The sequence below is a fragment of the Osmia bicornis genome, chromosome 7 (assembly GCF_907164935.1).
Source record: "Osmia bicornis bicornis chromosome 7, iOsmBic2.1, whole genome shotgun sequence".
Lineage (NCBI taxonomy): Eukaryota > Metazoa > Arthropoda > Insecta > Hymenoptera > Megachilidae > Osmia > Osmia bicornis.
Genome location: NC_060222.1, coordinates 3,737,067 through 3,758,383, shown reverse-complemented (window position 1 = coordinate 3,758,383; position 21,317 = coordinate 3,737,067). Strand labels below are relative to the sequence as shown.

General features: G+C 38.2%; 1 protein-coding gene across 50 annotated transcripts in view; it reads right to left on the bottom strand.

Moving 5' to 3' along the window:
- Positions 1-20,003, bottom strand: part of LOC114873055 (longitudinals lacking protein-like) — a 113,881-nt gene extending 93,878 nt beyond the window's left edge. For 12 of the 50 annotated variants that reach the window (XM_046286447.1, XM_046286444.1, XM_046286448.1 and 9 more), the window contains exons 1-6: positions 19,670-19,998; positions 18,173-18,367; positions 17,044-17,435; positions 16,701-16,947; positions 16,232-16,409; positions 13,802-13,942 (exon numbers count right to left, since the gene is read on the bottom strand). In XM_046286447.1, coding sequence (XP_046142403.1) covers positions 13,802-13,942; positions 16,232-16,409; positions 16,701-16,947; positions 17,044-17,435; positions 18,173-18,346 — 1,132 coding nt within the window. In that variant the 5' untranslated portion in view covers positions 18,347-18,367; positions 19,670-19,998. Of the gene's footprint in view, positions 1-146; positions 1,584-3,248; positions 10,819-13,801; positions 13,943-14,153; positions 15,697-16,231; positions 16,410-16,700; positions 16,948-17,043; positions 17,436-18,172; positions 18,368-19,669 lie in introns of those variants that run through there. The other 38 variants (XM_046286453.1, XM_046286462.1, XM_029181147.2 and 35 more) reach the window with 11 other exon arrangements.
- Positions 20,004-21,317: the final 1,314 nt, after the last annotated feature.

Sequence of the window (21,317 nt, the reverse complement as noted above, 5' to 3'; positions counted from 1 at the left end):
ACGGAGATTTGATTTTTTTTTTTACTTCAATCGAACCATTATTGATTCTGCTTGTCGCGTTCTTCGTGTATCCTCTTCTTCCCTTCGTGATCTACGGACAGAAACGTTGATGGATAGTCGAAGAGAAAGCAAACGCGACACGCGTATTTGCGAAAAATCTTCCTTTATTTACAATCCGTAAAAATTTGTAAAATCGGTCGAGCAACAAGTTACAACGTTTATTGCTGAACGATAACGATATATCTTGATTTATCTTTCATAGTTGCATAAATCGATACCCCGAATGTTTACCGAATTCTTTACACACACCATGACGCGACGTATTTGGTAACATTTATTTTAGAAAGACTTGAATTTCTTGTCTCGATTCATTGAAGTACAACAGCACTCGTATATACAAGGGTATTGTCTCGCAGTATGCGTAGAGGAAACGCGAAACTCTTTTCATTTGAAAATATTTTCTTTAATTTTCTCCTTCTCGACGCAGCTTGCGAGACAAATCAACTGCTTACAACGCTCGTACTTACATGCACTCTCCGTGTAATCGCATAGAACAGCTTACAAATATATATATATATATTATCTCATTAGGCTAGAAAAATAGGAATATTATTCATTTGGCATTCATCGATCAAATCATTTGGCAGTTTAGTGTATGCATTGAAAAAACGCGTAGCATACAAGATTTCGTTATATAATTTACCTTCTTCGAATTCCTAAATGCAATTTAAACGAATAAATTAAATACGTTGATATTCGATAATAATTAGTGCTCGAAGAATTCATTTTCCTCGTTACATCAGAAAAATGGTATAAAGCGAAATTAATAACACCACCCACCCCTTTTACGTCTACATATAATTAACGATTGTATTGCAACGATTTTTGGTAGTAACTGCTGTCGTTATTCGCATCTTTACAGTTCGCATAATTTAAAAGAAAAATGTATCCCGCAATAAATAGTACACGATAAAAAATAAACATTATGCCGCTAGTAACAATTGACGTTATTGTACGCTCGACTCTAGTTTTTATCACAAAAGTTCCCTTTGGTATTCCTTTGGATAACAATTCCTTCGATCCACCTTGTTAATCGCGAATAGAAACGCAGATCGTTAGCATATCATAATAACAAAACGCTAGGTTTCGATAAACTTGACGGTACAGAAAAAAAGAAATCAAACGCTGCGATAGTGGACGAATCTATCAATGAAACGCGTAAACTCGCGTTTAATAAATTAAACGTAGAAATCCCGATCGATATGGTAAAGTTGTTGATTAACAAAAGGTTCGTCGAACGAGACGACGAAACGATTGAAACGCGGAAAACACGAAAAGGAAATGAATCGAAAGCTATTTAGCGACCGATCCACCGTGAATATTCAGGATGTGCTGCTTTAGGTGATCCGGTCGACAGAAGTACTTTCCGCAGAGGGTGCACGTGAAAGTGTACCTGGACCCGAGTCCTCCGCACTCGTACCTGGAGTGTCGCGTCAGAGAGGATCGTGACCTATATCCACGTCCACACATGACACACCGAAATCTCAGCTCGCCGGCAGAGACACCCTCCATCATAGGGCTCGCTGTAAGCATACACGGAGGCTTTTTACATATGGGTTTTCCTTTCTCCTTCGAACAGTCAAAAACCGCGATTAATAAACCCTCCTTTTTATCCTTTTCCTGAAACACCCACCCGTCGAATTTAATTTCAACCCCCACCCTCCCTCGACAAAAATGTATATGACCTTACCCCCGTTATGAATATAAGACAGACAAAGGTATTTCGATAACGATGGCAAAAGGAAAGCTCGAGCCAAGCATGTGGACGATATATAATACGATCAAGGCTTAAGCTCGCTCTAAAAAGAAGACTGCGGGTATCGTACGAAATGAAAAATAAAATTGATGAATTTTTTTATAATTTGAGATTTATTTTTACGTAGGTATCGCGAGCAATTCTTTACAATAAATTCTTAGCAATCGCGAATAAAGTCGAAAGAAAGAGAATTGATCAACGTCGAGTAATTTGTGATCTTAGAATTTTGATTTTTAAACAAATTTATAAATTACATTTGAGAAAATTCTAATCGAACAACGTTTCAGCGCAGTCTTCTTTATTTTGAGCCTTTGTTATTTACATGCTGCCTCCAAAATGAATTGCTTTTTATTAGTGTTTCCATTTTTTACACCCGTGAAAGTTCGTTACTTCAACCCAACGTAAAATATGCCTCCTTGTATAATTTCACCCAACACACGCCCCCACGTGAAACGAGTATCAGCACAGTTTGATTTTTCGACGGTACTCGAGAGACCGTGGTTTTCGTCAGAATACCCCGAACTGTTTTACGATTTGATCGATGTACACTCCGCATTACATTAATGATTATGAAAGCTTAAAAATTCGAGGCAAACCATGTGAGCCGGCATGCAGTACACATCATTATCATACCATCACTATCATCACCATTATCATAATTAGAATTCGACACGCTTCTCTATTATCGATTGATATGACGTATATATTCTGTCCAAAATGATATTGTATTTACACGAATGAAACATGTATGAAGAAGTTAATACGCAAACAATTCCTAGTGGTCTTTTGAAAAAAATGATTTACGCGCCTACTAAGAGAAACTAATTGCACGCACATTGTATAAGATTTGCGAAGGAAAATTGTACTTTCTATTCTCTAATCCGAAGAGAAACTAATTTCGCGTACCTATCTATTTCTAACATTTGCACACGTAAAACTCGAGAAAGAACCCACCTTGTGCAGTCTTCGACTAACGGGTAAAGACGATTTTCTGAGATTTCGTGGTAACATTGTAGATTCTGCGGCTTCCGTAACTAATTAGCAAAATTTATATATCTATCCTCGAACCGCAAAATAACTGACACACACACACATACACTTATCTCTTGCTCCCAGGGACACGTCTCATCCATTTACTTAAAAGCCACCTAATTTGAAAAAAAAAAAAAATAAAAAAAAATTGATGATTAAATTTTTATCACTTTCCGCGAGATCGACTAATAAATTGCAACAGAAACGTGTTAATTTTTAACGCAACTTACCCTGTATCGTTTTACGCGATTAAGGATATAGAAATTGAATTTTTATTCCCACACATTCGTGCGCGATTTATTTTATTTTATTTGATACGATCTCGATCGCTACAAGAAAAATCTTGTGACTGGAAAAGCTAGGAAATGGAAGGGGATTATGAAAGTTAGAAGTAATAAAATTCATTTTTCAATAGAAAGAAGTTTATTGCATATCTTCTTAGGCTCCACTCCCACTGGATAACAACTGGAAACACAATCGAGAGATGCGAACTAGATGCGAATCTGTTAGAACCTACTCTTTCTATCGTGAAATTGAAACACCCTGTCAAACGCCTCGTCTTTGTTTCACATGCATCGAACTAATTTCAATTTTAGGACTTTTATTGTAATTATTCATTTAAACGGGAACAATTTAGCAATTTCAATTTTTATAACGCGTTTTGGAAGTCTCGTCAATTCTATTTCAAGTTCGAACTTGGATTTATGAAATTAGAGATAAGCGAAATAAAATAACTAATCAGGTGTACTTGATTCATCTTCGTCGAATAAACAGGATCGTTTATTTTAACAATACTTTTTTGTCTATTATTTAAAACCGTACAATTATTGCAACCTTCGATTGTTTTATAAAAAACCAACTAATTTCCCGAAAGTTATTTATCCGCGTACAATTTTGAATTTAGACGCTCGTGCACGAAATTAAAATAAAAACAATTTATCGACAGATTCCGATTGGTTCTACGAGTTATAAATATTCGAAAGTTTCGACTAAACTAATTTCTGCCTAATTAATATTCAAGATGTTGCTATAGATTGCTAAACATGCGTCGATTAAAATTCGCAACCATTTATTTTCATCTCGAGCCAAGTTGTCTGTTTTCTCGTTTAACAAATATCTAACAATGGAACTAATTTACTACGATACAATCAAACTGTGAACAATTTAATCCCGACAAAATGAACGACTAAAAGAAACTGAACTCTAGTTGGAACATTATCGTCGCTTTTTTAACAACTTTCTCCGTCTCCAGACTTTCTCTGGAATATATCTCTGGTTCCCACCGATCCTGCCAGTTTAGAAATGAACAAATAAAAATATTAATCGAACAAGATGCTACAGACCGAAGAAAAATAAAGGATCCGAGAGAACTATGAAAATTAATGACATACTTGGCATCGTAACGCTAGTTTTTCTTTTCCTCGTTGGATCTGTAGTAGGCTTACAAAAAGAGAAATACAGAAACCACGAGAAGAATGAATGTGTTACGAAACGGATTCTCCTGTTACTTGGTCTCTCTCAGTCGAGAATAAATCCAGGAAAAACAGCGACGGATAACCACTCTGTTGTAACTGGAAAACTTTCCTCGCGAACGAGCTCTGCTGTACGATGACCCAGTCCTCTCTTCCGGAGCGTACACGACCCTCCTTCGATGACGACGTCCAGCCAGATAAAACGCCGCCAGTTAATAACTACGGCTAATTACAGCTTCTCTACTCTGCGTGTACTTTCCGTACACTCGTCTCTGCTTAAGGGATGCGATTCGTGTCGACGGTGCATCGAAGCAACATACGTATCGTTCTCTCACCACAATCTAACAACATTCGTAACACACTGCACTTTCTCTCCTTTTCTTTTCTCTTCCCTAAATTTTCTATCAAAATTATGGGTCGTCTCTGTTCATCGTCGTCACAGTATGTCCAACTTCGTGTAACGTATTGAAACTCCAGATAATAATCGCTGCGCAGCAAAAATTAGTGGAGTATCGACACGATTACACATTGCAACTCTGTTTATCGTCGTTCAATTTATTCTTCGTTTTCTAATCAAGACCTAACTGCAACTTTAACGTCGTGTATTATTCTGCTTTGAAATTGGGTTATCTTGTTGAACGATACCGTCGGCCAAACACTCTGCATTAACACAACACCACGCAATCATTATCTTTATCGACACTGGTTTACCGAAGCTACTGGAGAATTGTTTATCGAATGGAATGCAATTTTGTTTCGCATTTTCCACGAATAGTCGGAGTCGATCTTTAAAAAGACGATGCCTCTGCGATACCCGCAGCGAGAAATCAGGTCTGATTAAAGATTCATACTTTTTTTTATTAGATACATAGCAGATTTGCATTAAATTGACGTTTTAATTAGAGTCTAATTTATCGAAAAGCACTACGTATCCTTTGAATTTGATTTTCGTGGATAATGTTTTAAAAAACCGCATCCATTCGATGGTTTTATATGTCACGATCGATGGAAGTTCAATCGATTTCTTTCATACTCTGGCGCCATAGAGTTTGAAAGGTTCGGACTGAACGAACATCGATTTCGTGATATTTGTTTAATATTTTATCCGAAAATTAGCAATTTCTTCAATCTTTTACACAGAAAACGCATTCACACTTTCGAACACCAACCGTACGTATTATCCTGAAATAGTAGAAAAGAAAAAAAAAACCTGAACTATTCTTCTTTTGCACATAGTATTCGTGAAATGTGCAGTATGAATAGATGGAATTTGAGAAAAAAAAATGGATGGATTATAAAACGTTTTAACGCCTTTGTCAGAACTTCAGAAAGAAAATAAAAAAGTATTATGGACGTGTAGTTTATATCGTTTTAAAGGCTAGATTTAAATTGAAATACCATAGAATATCATCACTGATATATAAATTTACAAATTTACCATATAAAATAGGAAGTCTTTTGTAAAAATGATTGTTTATAACGTAAATAGCGTCAAAGAGTTACAGATACCATAATAAAGAATAAAATAAGAATTGAATTATCAGCTAACAATCATTTTTACAAGAATTAATATATTAAATATAAAAATTGAAGTCACCCCACGCGCCGATACAACGCGTAGGGTTAAATACTTAACTTTTACCATATTTTTCACTGAACACTTAACCATGAACACTGCTGGTGGCACTTTTATCACTACACTCAAGTTACCAATAACTTGAGATTCATCTTCTTCCCAATAGTTGGTTTTCAAAAAAAAGAAAACTTTGAAAACCGAATTCACAATTTCCACCATCATAAAATAGTGATAAATTTCACAAGAAAATACAATGGTACATAAAATGCAAATGGGATGAAATCGCGCTATAAAAGCGCCGAACAATTAACGGCAAAGGAATATGAATGAATAATGATATATAAATAACGCCTTGTAAAGAACATTCTAAAAATATGTGCTACGATAAAATGATCATTTGTATAAATATGCTGAAACAAAATTAGACATTTGTTAGATACCTAATATTGACATTCTTCAAGCTTACACACATGCTTACAGATTCTTTAGTTGCGTTCAGTTTTCAAAAAAATTTCATCGAAATTCTTTAGATATCTAGAAGAAAACTGATCCGATGAAACTGATACACGTCAGAAGCTGTTCGTCCACTCGAATTCTCGTTGATCACCGGGAATTTTAATTCGTGAACTGAACAGTCTTACGCAAATTGGTATCACAGGTGTTTCTTTCTTAGAACTCTGAGAAAATTGATGAAATGTTGAGAAAACCCGAACTGGAGCTATGTTGTTAACACTGGAAATAATATAGAAACATGATTAAAAATGTGATTTCAATGGCGAAAGAGGACAATGTTGAATGATATCGTTAAACAGAGTTATACCTTTTAAGTACCATATAAGCTGTAAAGAAATAAAATACATACGCTGTAAGATTTGAACAGTACAAAAAACATGTAACCATAAAACAGCTCGAAACTTTCAAGAGAAAATATAAAATATGGTTAAACAAAATCGTTCGAGTACCAATATAAAAAACGTTACCAATACAATACCATTTGAGTATAAATTTTATCCCACGCAGAATACTTTCACACTTCTCTTCTGCTGTTGCACTTTTATAATTAAAACTGAGACTTTTCATGGAAAAGTCAACCGCGTGTAAAGACCTACCATAAGAACTTATGGTTATAAGCTGTATTCAATAGGAAAAGTGTCATCGATATTTAATCAGCATTGAATACCAGCGCGAACAACATCAATCTCGATGATGTTAGCTGCAATCCTGACAAAATATCGAGATACTTATCGATTAACATACGTGGCTTATCATCCATAAGAACAAACATTAAAATCTGAAGTTTCATCTTGTTTCTATCTCCAAAAATTCTTCAAAATAAAAAATTTTCGGAATTAAAAAGAAACGATGAAACATGTCTTTCTATTTTCTTACGTGTAAATCTCTTCGCCAGGTATTTCTTCTTTCTTCCATTGTTGAGAACATGCCTATTGTACATTATAAATGTAAAGGAACAATCAAAATATCAAATCATTTGAAAACAGTAGGCAAAGATTTATAGAAAAACTCTGAACGACGTGTACGAAGAACACGAACGTTCAAACGTCGCATCATAACATTGTTGCAAAGTTGAATATTCCATATTATTTAAAAAATAGAAGATAAATTGCAAAAAGAAGTACACGTACTTTCGAGTAAGGAACGATCCAATCATCTTACCAAAAATCAGATCGATACCTGTTATTCGAAAGATGAACGTCTTCCTTTGCAATATTAAAACCACAGAACAAATTAATTACATATAAAAAATGTACGTATGAAAACATACGTTATTTGACCACACAATGTGCATCGAAAAAAGATGAACCGTACCTTTTTCCATATTACCTACTCGATACTCATTATCATTCTATTCTTACCACATTACCATAACCAGATCGTTACTCCAGCTTCTCGATTACCTTGTCTTCGTTTCTTCTTCCAGAGTTTCGTCTTCTTGTTAGGAACACTCGCGATACGGCAAGGAAGCACTGCCGAGAATCGTACAAAATGTAGATTCGTTCGAGCAATGCAACCGGCCGTAGTTTCAAACGCGAGAAATAGAAAAATATTCGGTACTTATGCGGCAAAGAAGCTCGGCAAAGTACGAAAGAAAATATTTGATCAGTGTGCAAATAGGCACACTGTTCTCTCTCTCTCACTCTTCCACAACGGAAGCAGAAAAGAGAGATTAACGCGAGACTAAATCGCGTCTCGATCGAGAAATAGCTCGATCGTGACTGAAACAGCCCTTCGGATCCGGCCTGTCTCTCTCCCCTCGGATCTTCTGACAATTTGCACAAAAGTTTAAACGTCTTCCAAAATGATAGCCTAGACACTTGGGAAACACAACGTCAGAGAAAAAAAAAAATTTGAACGTACAGCGTAAAATTGGCATGGCATAGTACACGACAACGAAATTCGAATGCGAAAAAAGGTACAATACCATGGACAGTATTTAACAGTAGATACAAGTGTACGTTTCCATACGCAATAGTAAATATATGATAATAATACAAATCGAATAGAAAAGAGTGTATAGTATATGTATATATACATATGTATGCTATTTATGTATACGTAACACGAGTACCACGATATTATGCATGTATCATTAACGACTGTACGATATGCACATTACGTATCGTACAATATCCAACACGCGTAACACGTGTACGTGTAACAAATCACGCATACACATGTAAAAATAAAAAAAAATAAAAACAGCATTGTAAATCGGGTTAATCAAATATCTGATGTTTATATGCGTTACGAACAAAGAAGCGAGTTATGTACACATGGGTTAGTTAAAAAAAATGTATTGGAACGTGTGCAAGCGCGTACACGCCTCGTATCGTAGAGAGGAAAGTAGAATATATATATATATACGTCTGTGTGTGTTCGCAGATCGATCACCACCACCAATGTAACATCAACAAAAATAACCCCCTCTGTCAAAAACACGAGACTGATCTGCAAGGCATATTTGAAAAAATATATATATATATATATGAACGCAGGATTGTACGCGGAACGAGAACGCATCGCGCTCGCTCACCTCCGCAAAGTTAAAGAGTCGTAATTAAACTACCGAAGGAAGCGTGGCATGCAAGACGAATTACGCAAAAAATGGCCCAACGCAATGGATTGAAAAACTATCGAGTATGTACGCATACACGGATGGATAAAGAAAAAAAAAGAAAAAAAAATTATATATATATTTATATATATATATATAGTTGAATACGTTGAATATATCACACATCGTACATGTATACGTATACTTATTATATTAGGTATATGTATATATATACTGTCTGTTGGTACGCGTGGAAAAGGTTCTCCTCGACACGCGTGAGACGCGCGTGCACACGAGAAAAGCGAGTATATGGTATGTAAAGGAAAGCCACGTCGGCGTATATGACACAACACGTATCAGAGGAAAAAAAAAAAGATTTGTCAGTTTCGTGCGAGCGCGTGCAGATGCGTGTCACGCGTGTCACGTCTACCAAACGACCACGTGCTTTTTTTGTTATCAGTTGCAGCTTCTTTTCTGTTCGTTAAATGGACAGGAAGCCGCGAAAACCCAACGCGCTGACACGCGTATACGAGAGAAAGGCACAACCCGCGCGTGTACATTTTATTTCAATGAAAATTATTGTAAACGCGAGACCCTCGTTGTTGCTCGTTAGTTTGATTAGAAATTTTTTTTTTCCAAGTACAGAGAAACATTCCTCTTTCCTTTTTTTCTTTCTATTTTTTGGTTCGTTTTCAGATAACAGGATAAGCATAAGCAAAGCCAATAAGATATTTTAAAATTGAATAAATTAATTAATATTGGCTCGTATAGATTTTTGTCAGGCGCGAGGGTCACGCGACTACACGCTAATCATCTACGTCCCTTCTTTCGTCCAATTGTCTTAAACCTTTCTTTTTTTTTCTCTCTTTTACTTATTTATTACTACCATGTGCATGGTATGTTTTTCAAATCTTCTACCAACAAAAAAAACACGTAAACAACTACGAATGGGTGGTTTGTTTTTCTTTCTCTTTTCCTTTAGGATACGAGGGTTGCACATTCCGGTTAGATGGCAAAGATGAACACGATTCACCGATTAAAGATACCCTGATTTATATTCGAACGTTAAATGTTTCAAGAGAAATATTTCAATTGTACGGTGAATCGAGTCCTTCGAACGCAAAGCCCATCTTTACCCTTTTCACCGGAACATCTTTGTTTCCACAACGACATTTACAAAAATTCTCTACGTACTGCAAACAACGTGGTGCAACGCCGGCTCTAATTTTCGTTTCTTTTCCTTTCTACCTGATACACGCGTCGTTAAAAATCGTCGAAAATCTTGACGACGAAAGTTTAAATCGTGGCTCGATTCGATTGTTCGAGCGAGAGAAAGTGTGCGCGTTATAAAAGAGAGCGTTCAAATAAAAAATTTCAATCAAATCAAATCAAGCTAAAAGGGTGGCTGGTGTTCTGAATTAATTAAATCGAACGAATTTTTCGAAAAAACACGTTCCGTGCCGCGGTTAATTAACACGATACGATTATCCATTTCCACTCATACACACATACACACAGTGTCTAATATATCGGCCGAAAAAATGAAAGATTTGTGATCGGACACACATGAAATACGAGACAAAATCGATTGAATTGAATGGATTTTATTAATCGAAAACAGATCATGGCATATCAAAATGTTCCGCATAGAAACATGACAAGCAGAGATGAGGTTTGCCGTAACAATTCTCGCAAAACGTAGCTACTTTGACGGTACAGTTTCTCGCGACCTGACTACCAAACTTTTTCACATTCTCTTGGTAACATCTCTCGCAACGACGTCTTACTTTAGATACTTTCCCCTCTTTCTTTTTGATTTCGTGTCGCAGCAAACTTCTCTTCAATGCATCTGCGAGAGATAAATTACGATTCTGATGATCGTCTATACACCACGTCGCGTTGTAACACGCATCGAGTGCGTTTTAAGGAACGAAACATCTGTTTTTTAAAGGTAAATCCTTTGATACGCCGCGTGGGTCAGCCGCGACCCAGAAACTCCAAGTGAACGTTTTGTGTGTGTTTTTTTTTCAGCATAGAAATCACGGAGAACGCGCGAACAAAAAAACGATACAACCCACGCGGCACGGAACGTGTCGTAGATCAATGGACAAATGTGTACGATTTACGTTTTATTCGAAGGCTTCGTGTGTGTATTTATGTATTTGTACGGCTAAGAATCTAATCAGCCCGCGCGAGAACACAATCGATTCAAGGTAACAAGTCTCTGACGATGAAAACAACGACCTTCCCCATCAATGCGAGCACTCGTCAAGAAAAATCTTATTTTTCTCTTTCGTTTAATCGTGCTATTTCATTCGAACACAGCTCGTGTGCCTTTGTAGTATCGCTCGATAATCATTCCTGTATTTTACCTAAATTAACATCGCGGCAATTTTAATTGCAACAAGAACGAATGCCGACAATTTCTTAAGGACCAGCATTGACAGAGAGATCGCTCCTCTCTCTCCGAAATTACCTTGTGGTCCCGCGTTGGATCACCTTTTTAAGCGATCGTGACAGCCTAACTAGTCGTCCTTCGATTGAAAAAAAAAAAAAGAAAATCTATTCTGAACGCGTGAAAATTCTCTCTCCTAGTCTCAGGTCTCTCCTAAAGTATCTCTTCGTTTAAACCCGAAATAATTTCTCTTCTATTCTCTGTTGGAAGGTGAATATTTCGCGGAAATTCAGCAAGCCTCTTTTCGCGTCGCATCTGCCAACGACAGCTGCACAATTTCTACGGGCAGATGCATCGATTCGAGAAACGCGACAGCTGCAGCTGCACCGCACCGCTTTTTTCCCCTTCCTCGAACCCTATTGCCGAATATGCTAACGAAATCATTACAATATTTCCCGACGACTTTCGAGATGCAATTCGCTCGAGCTTCGAGTGCAGCAACAGAGTTAATCATAGTTGATGCGCGAATCCTTGCGACAAGTTTTATTTTCACGCGGTATCCAGCTCAAGGATGACCAGTCTTCTTGAGAACGAACCGTACACACGCATCACGAATCATTCGCGTACTGGAATCGAAACTAATTAATCGCGAGCGTAGACCTTTGATAACCGACGAAAGTAACCTACTTTGATGATCTACGCGTATCTGTAATAGTTTCTTCGCGTCGATCCCTGCAATATTCTGAATACGCGTAGATAATTATATTTAAATAAGAGCAAGACGCGCGAACGTAGCTGTGAATTTATTTCAATAATTAGTAATACTCTTCCGTGTGATATCGATCGAAACATTTGCTTCTGCAAAGCGGTACTCTACAAAATTCACACATGTAACACGTATCCTTACGTCTTCCGTGTACTCTACAGACTCGGCACGATCTCTGAGGGAATCTTTTCGCCCCTGAACTTTGAATTTTTTCAAGACGATGCTGCTTCATGTTCATTGAAAGCCTTTGTGGTGGATCCGCACAAGGGACACGTCTCCTAGTACCTGATATTGAACGTTGGTTTTCGTCTATTTCATTTTATTATACGAACATTCGCGGTGTTGATAAAATATCCTACTTTTAATATGCACGCTCGGTAAGAAGATACTTTGGAGAGACCTACATATGCAAATGAATACGTCTGCTAGTCGATAATTGCACGTTGTTGCGCGCGGCCCGGAACGTAATTACGCGAATTCATTTTCTCGAGAGGATTCATCGATGTCGAAGTAATTTAAAAGCGAGCACCGCGGTATTCTCTATGGGAAATCTCGAAAGCGTTAATTATCATGCTTGGAAGCATCGGTTCTCGTTTACTCGGTAGATTGTAATCACGAAAACTCGCGAAATCTATTAATCGTGACGGTCTAACTTTCACTCTCTCCCTCTCTCGTTCTCTCTCTCTCTCCCTCTCTTTCACGCCCTATCTCTATCTGCCTCATTATCAAACGTTTCTCCTAATAAAGTACACGTAATAAACGATTAGAGCTGAGAAATAAAACCGCGAGATATCAAAAGGGGAGATATTATACTGCTGTGTATTATAATTATATATGCATAATAAGCTCTACTTTTCTTTCGTTAACCATAAAATACGAAAGAGTGTCGTGTTTCCTTTGGTCGGTGGTCACGGCGAAGTTACTGTGCTCCGCACAGCCTTTTTCCTTGCAAAAGGAGAGAGAGGTCGTAATATCGCGTTGCGAGGCCAACGATAAAGACAAGCCACAGAAAAAAAAAGAACAAAAGTAAACGAAAAAATAATTGAATAAAACGTGTTCGCACAATACACGTTATCTCGAGAGAACTAAGTGTAAACTAAGAAATAACCGCGCGGCAGGTCTTGGCGCGTCAACCTCGTCTCGTGATATTGTGATTGAAGAATAAAAAAAAAGGAAAAAAGAAAAGAGAAAAAAATAAAAAGATAGAGAAAAATATTAGGAAATTGAAAATGAACGAAAAATTACATGCCCTGTTTAAGAAAAGTGAAAAGCTCTTTCAGAGACCGTGCTACTCTTGAACGTACCGGCGTCTAGGTTGAACCACGTTATTCGGCAGTAAATGAAAATACAAGCCCTGTCACGCCTGCGCAATAGGCACCTTTTATTTCATTTATTTATTTATAAATCTATAGAATAAACATAATCGTAATTTATTTTCTCTTTTATTTAAATTGAACGAATTTTAATCATTTGCCTTGGAGTTAATTGCTCATTTGCTTTCATAATTATCCTTAAAATTGATATGCTCTCGTTCTCATACCCATCGTTTTCTTTCTATTATTTTGCAATTTTACTGGGTTTAAATGCAAGAAACAAGGTTCCTCGAGTTGCAAGTGGTGCCTATTGTTACGGCGGATAGGAGCTGATGAGAAATGATGTGGATGAGCCTACCTTGAGAGTCGCGGTGGGCCTGGGCGGCCTCTTGGGCTGCGAGAAAGACTTCGTCTGTCGTTCCAGGAGCTCCTGCCACCGAGCCCACAACTCCCCCCGCGTTACTTCGATCTCCTGTAACGTGCCACGCGCCTATTCCTGCTAAATTGGGACAAATAAAACCAGACTGATAAAAACACGTTGCCCTACGAAAGCTAAATTACTGTTTTGAAATATAGAAGAAAGTAAAATGAAAGATAAATAGCGAAGGAGAAAGAGATAAAAATGAAAACGTGGCTGGAATTACGATCGCATTTTTGTATCTAATGAACACGACTAATAATTTTTCTTTTTTTTTAGGAACGAAGGGTAATATATTATAATACTTTATTGTTCGCAATTTGTATCTTCGTTTGAAATACGAACAAAAATGTCATCGGATTCTGAAGCAGTCCGAAAACTAGTGAAATACAGGGTATCCTGGATGATCCGAAATCGTACACATTCTCTTACAGAACGAATATAAGCCGGCAGTATCGTGTATTATAATAAAGTAAACGCATCCTTTTAATCATTCCCCCTCCCCCTTATTTGCTATTTCTTCGTCGCCCTTTAATACATACACACATACGAACACGTTAATATATCTCGAGTTCTTTGCCTAATTATAAACCTACGATAACACTTAGAACGAAGAATTAATACTGATAGTTTCCAAGCTAATTCGAAGTCTGACATTTTGTACACCCATTCATCGTAGGTAGACAACTCGCAGCGAGTTCAACGGAAAACGTTTAACGACTTATTTTTTAACAGAAGTAGCAGTACAACTACGAACTGTGTTTAAACGATTAACGATTAATCGATACACTGGTTAGACATTATCGGTACCTTGTCCACAATGAGGCTCGATTCTTGAATGATACAGCAAAAAAAGAGAACGATCAGGAAAATTTCCATCCCGTAAAACGTGTACACATTAAGGATGATAGATATGTTCGAACGTAGCTTCGGAATGCGGTAAAAATTCAAGATACGTAATTAGACGGACGGACGTTACAAGAAAGAAATGAACCTACGAAAAGACCCCGGTTAACTTTCTTCCCAGTAGCGATAGTGGTAACCGTAACGTATCGATACATTTGCATCTTTTTTCAAGTGGAATTCAAGCATCGATTCCTCCAAAAGAAAAAGAAAAAGGAAAGAAACCTAAGTATGATATGTATACAAAATGCTTCGTGCCAAACTCTTTGTAAGTTCTCCAAGAATTGACACAAAACACGCACAAATATGTATTCGTGAAAAACGGAAAAACAATTATCACAAGTTACATCGAAAGGAAATATATATGCCCGTGAAATAAGTACAAAAACCGCATGGCTCTAGGTACGTGTACAACGAAACGGAACGGAACAGAGCAGAACAGAATGGAACCGATTTAAATCGTATATACAGATATATCGATCAAATGGAATTATACATCGTCGCTTATTTTCGAATCTCGATATTCAAGAACATTGTTACACAAACGATTAATTGGAAAAGCATGTAATGTTTTTAAGGCTGTCTAGGCTGCATCAGGTTACTAGGTTGTTGTCTCCATCTCCTTCTGACGACGTTCAACTTTTTCAAATAGAACTGCAGGGTTGATCGATTAATCCCATACATCTCTGATGCCTGAGTGGTGCTAACCCCCTGCTGTAATATTGCTTCCAGGGACATTTTAACCGAGTCTAAACTATACTTTCTGCCCTGTTTGTTTGCCAGCGATTTAAGCAACGCGCCTACGTCAACGTCCGGGCGTGGCCGTCTCATGTTCGGCCCTTTTTTACATTCGAGGAAATGGGACGCCCAGAGGGCACCGCCACCACCACCCAAATTCCCTCTCGACCGAGACCGCGCAACCGCCCCCCCACCTGGAACGAGGAAACCCAAGCTAGTGTCGGCCGATCATTGGACGACCCGTTTTAACATTTAACAAACTAAAAACGAAACGTTCGCGAGATTTTTACAATTAATCGTCAATCAACAACCCGAGTCCCTTTTTCCTCTAATCAGTGAGAACATATCAAATTCGAAACCTAAGGTACGATATATCGTATTCACCTGGCTTATCTGGTTACATTTTATACGGTAGAAAGCTGTGCTTCGATTCAAAGTTTCGTTTTTGGATCGAAGTTTTGCTACTGCCGTCGTCTATACAATTACGGTATATATGATTTGTGATCTAGGTTCGAGGGAATTCACCGTTCATAAATATATATACACGGGTACAATGTCTAAACGCGTGTAAATAATTTAATTGAATTCTCATTATTATGTGCGTACAAATTGAAAATTTCTCTCGCATCGCGTAAATTCGTTAAAATACCCTGTATTTCATTACATTACAAAAAATACTAGAAATAAATAAAAATATATATATGAAGGAATACGATTTATTCAACTTACCTGGGTGTTGCGAGGGATCGTGGGACGGGCCAGCTCTATTGTTATCCGGTTCCATTTCGTTTAGATCGTTCATGTCATCGTCGAGCGTCAGATCTTCGACGCCTTCTTCCGGATCGTCCATATATTCCGACTTTGGCTCGATGAGACTATCATTTGGCTCCGGTTTTTCTAGTGGTAGCTGCGAAGATAATAACGCGTTACATATTCCGTTTGATAATTCGGGCAAGGATAATAAAGGTAGATAGACATGAACAATCGTGTGCCGCACTGTTTCCACGCTACAAGATTAAATTGAAATGAAATCAAACAGCAGGATAAAGTACGGTGTGTATTTACTCTACCAACGAGCGAAAGAAACAGAGCATCGTAGGCAAACAGCTTCCATTATAAACGTTGGCAAGGGAGAAACGTTTGTTGCTGGATAAATTAAACGCAACAAATTCGATATCGAATTTTTCTTGAGCCTTACTTGCAGCATTTCGTCCGCAGGTCTCGTCAGCTGCGTCATTAAGGCTGACCTGCCAATCGAGTCTGCAGGATCTACGTGTGACGTTTCTTCCGCGACAGGCGCGATACCAAGTGCTGGAACAGCCACTTGTTGAGACATATCGTTCGAGTTTGAGGCCTCGTGGTTTTCCATCGAATTATTATCTTCACCGATGCTTCTTCTTCGAAACCTTTTTCTTTTTCTCGAAGTTGGACTTTGCGAACCTTCCCTGTAAACCAGAAAATCATCGTAAACGTGGACTTAGAAGGGTATATAACATATACATGTCTTTCGCGTATATTTTTTTTTTCTCGAATCATCTTACCTCGAAGAAAGACCTTTGGGTGGTATTTGGGGACTAGCAGAGTCTTCCGGTAGGTCCCCAACAGATCCCTGCGGCAAATTTTGTCTAGTAGGAACTTTGTTTTTTTCTATGGTTAGACCAGGAGCCCCCTGTGGAATGTCACACGGGGCCGCCGTAACTTGTGGCACGACTTTCTGTTGCCTCGTATCCATTTTGTTACTGCCACTCGTTTTACTTTCGGATAACCCCTTGATTTGCAGTGATTCAGCAGCTTTGAGTAACGCTGCGAGCTGGTCTTGGGAGATATTCACTTCTCCCCTGTACATATAGTCCATCATTGCTTTCAATTCTTTAAACTTAACGTCTTTAAGGATAAACACCGGATGCTTATCATAGTGTTCGCTCAGAAGTCCCTATAATAAAAATAAAAACATTCAACATCGAGGAATTTCTTCGGTGATCGATGTGCATCTAATATGTAGTCAACTTTCGAATATTTAAATCAGAACTGTATTATTACAAATAAAATTGTAAAAACGAAAAAGTATCAATGGCGAAAAAATAAATATTACATCAACACTGACTCGGTTTGCAATCAGTCGAACCAAGTTTCAATTAAAACGAACAATTATTAATGCATAAAATGTAATTTCATGATTCAAATTCAATTTGACAAGATGCTATCCCTTGGTGCATCCCCACCCATATCAGGATAAAATCCCAGGGCAAATGCCCTGGATATCAGCCATCTTGCTTTCTCTGTATTGATTACCAAGAGGAACCAGGAGGGGGTTTGGGCTTTCAGTCCCCCCTGCCTCTTGGACATCTGTCCAAGCAACATTCAGCAAGAGCAGCCATCTTGTTTCAATTTCAGGTTCCGTTTTTATCGCCGTTTAAACTTTTCAGGAATTTACAATAATTCTAATCGTACGTATCGAATGCAAATGGAAATAGATAAATTTTTTACATAAAGATCCCGTTAACCGCGTCTTTTCTTTTGCTTATCTGAACATATACTCGATTACCCTTTGAATAATTTTTTATCCAAACCGAACTTATAACAGATATTGACAGAAAAAAAGATGTATTTCGCTTAATAATGAATGCAAATACAATTAAAACATTATTTAAAAGTCAAGAAACAACTTACCTCAAAATAGGGACTGCACGCCGAAAGTACCACTTTATGCGCTTTTAAATATTTTCCTTCGGCAGCTAACGTGCAATCAACCAGAGTGCCGCTTTCTAGAAGTGTATCGAAGTTTTGGATCAATGTACTCTGGTGGTTATTCCACCTTAAACAAAACTGCTGGTCATCTTCCATTTTCTGTCGATTTCCTCGTTTCTGGAGAATTAAGAAAAACTAATGGTAGTCAGCGAACTAGACAGATATCCGTCGTTCGATATCGTGTCTAATGCTATCTAAATGTCCTATGTCCAATTAACGCAAACATCGAGCCGCGGGATTTGAGGAACGGACGAATAACGATTTATACAGATTTATTTGTAGTTTCCGGATCGATACTGTAACGCGGGTTAAAGCTTCGCCAGGAAGCACCGAAGCTTCCAAAATGGCCGTACGATGCAAGCGCGTCGGTTGAATTAGTCTTCTGGCCTTTTCCTTTGTGCGTGTCCTCATAACGGTAATGGATGGATTTGGTGGGGATGATGCAGGAGGACGCGCAAGCATCACGCATGCGCAACTGCGCCCGAGCTGCGCACCAGCTTGCGCACTAGCTTTGAGGCCCCTGGAATTCAGGGGCGTCTGCTGGATATTCCAGTACCCGTGGTAAATGGGGAAATTGAGCAAGAAAACTATAGCAACCGAAGCGATCGCTCGAACCAATAACGGATCACGATTCAATAAACTAGTCGATAAAAGATGTAGCGATTTCTTCTCTGCATTTTCAACATAAACCGGTTCAACTAGCCGTTTCAAAATGTGTCAATAGATTCCCGTTTACGATATTTCTAGTAGTCATTTGACTAAGAATATCGGAAAATTGTACCGGTTTGTAATTAACATATTAAAGAAAAAAGATTACGAACCAGACATGAAAGTTAATACTGCTTTTTAAAAGTTAAAAGTTAATGAGACTCGTGGTGCAAAGAGAAGGGTAACACACAATATACAGCAAAGTTTACATCATAGACGCGCAATATAAAACGGAAAATCGATTACTCGCTTCACATGCGCAACGCGTACACGTCTACCGCGAGTGGGGGAATAACGACAATGTAAGTATGCACGCGTAAAGATTACTGCGAAATAAAGCGAAGAGCATTCACCACTGCTTACGCGCGATTGCGTAATCTATTTATATTGTTATCTCGTATTGAATGTTACGTCAGATGGCGCCGAGCAACGTGTGCGAAATAAAAACAAGTTGGAGACAGATAATTTTTCCAATCGCGTCTATCGACCGGCGAAAAAGAACGATGCACTTTCCTCGCACCGCCCCCAGAAACTATGAGAGGAGAGGAGACGTGGATCGCAATATGGCCGTCCGCGAGGTCGCGCCCGAACAAAATGGCGATGTAAGAAAAGCTCGCAAGCAAAAGTATGAGTCGAAATTTGAAACGTTAACACTGAAATTTCCCGCTAAAGCGTCGTCTGGACAAGAACACGAAAATCGCAAACACTTACTTCACCGGGAAATTTCTCTCTGACGTTGATACAGTAAAGATGATGTACTCGTAAAAATACATAGAGGATCCGCCCGCGCCATGTCACCCCATCTTAAGATTTTCCGGAATTTTCTTGCGAGCTTCGACAAAATTCGAAACTTTTCAAATAATCGTCTACACGTTGTTACACTCACCTAATAAAGGATATAAAACAATCTAATATCACAGCACGGGATGGGTAAATAGTGAAAAACTGCGTAAGCGTCCAAGCTCGGCGTGCGCCTCGAGCGCTGCCCTTTTCAACAATGGCGTAACGTAACGGCTGCTAGCTTGCCTGTACATCGACCGTCAGAGAGCGCAGGCTTCCCCGGAAGAGGGTACGAGAGAAGAAAAAACGAAGGAAACTAACGAGCATGCGCTCTACTCTCAAAAGCTACGATCTCTTGTCGTGATTGGAAATCGCGGCTAGAGGACGCTAACTGACAAAACACATTTTTGTATCCCAGGTCGGTTTTGTACACAAGCTACGCGCACTTTTTATGTGACACAAATGAAGGATACATGAAAAAACAATAGCACAGTTTTTATAACACTATTTCTGTACAAACGTATCAACAAAAACCATAAAAGAATTCGATAATATATACGCCTGTCGATAATTTATCGGTAATGATAAAATTTAAAATTCTAATGTAAACCGACATAAAACGCATTTATAACAATGTGTAACGAGGACATTAAGTAACATCCGTTTCATTTTTGACGAAATAATGAAGATACGACTTTCAAAAATACAAAGAGGAAAAACGAGACACTATACTAAAGAAAACACGAATCTATTTGATTTTATCAGAAACACTATAAAACTGGTTAAATGTACACTGTCGCAACAATTAAACTATCTTGGAATCTAACAACAACCGGAATACAAACTGGTAAAATAAAAATAAAATAACTTATGATACACAAAAAATATAGTGTCTCGTATGTTATTAACCGGCCCTGGACCGCAACCTGGCACGCGTACATAATGGCCGACTTTGCAGGCTTGGCACAGGCAAAATGGCGAAAATGGGGATTTCATTGGAAAGCACAAAATAATTGATCGAAATCTCGAAAGATATAAACTTTTCGCAAAATTCTACACATCATTGTCTCCTACTTTCTTACAAGATTATATTTCTACAATGTAAAATCCGTGTTCATCATCGAAGCCAACCGACCTGATTTCCTATAAACTTTTCTCGACGGTATATGAATTATTCAAACCCAAAAAAAAACTCACAATTACAGGCACAGGTTATAAATTTACACGTAAGTTACTCACCTTTTATTGGCACAATTTAAATATCACAAGAGGAAAGTGGAAAACACGTCCTGCCCTCGGCGTGCACTATCCAAGCGTCGTGGGTACTTTTTACACGATGGCCGTAGCGTTGCGCGTTAACGATCGACCCGTTCTGCGAGGGGATAACCGGGATATACGGAAACAGTGTGCTCGATTGTGGGGAGACGCGGCGCAGAAGACGAAATTTGGTCTTCTGCGCAACAAGCTACGAATAGTGGGATAAAAAGAACGGTCGGTTAACACAGGAACGTCGGAAGACTCTCAGGGCCTAGGGACTTTTTGTACACAGTGCAACGTTATACGAAAAATATTTTAAAAC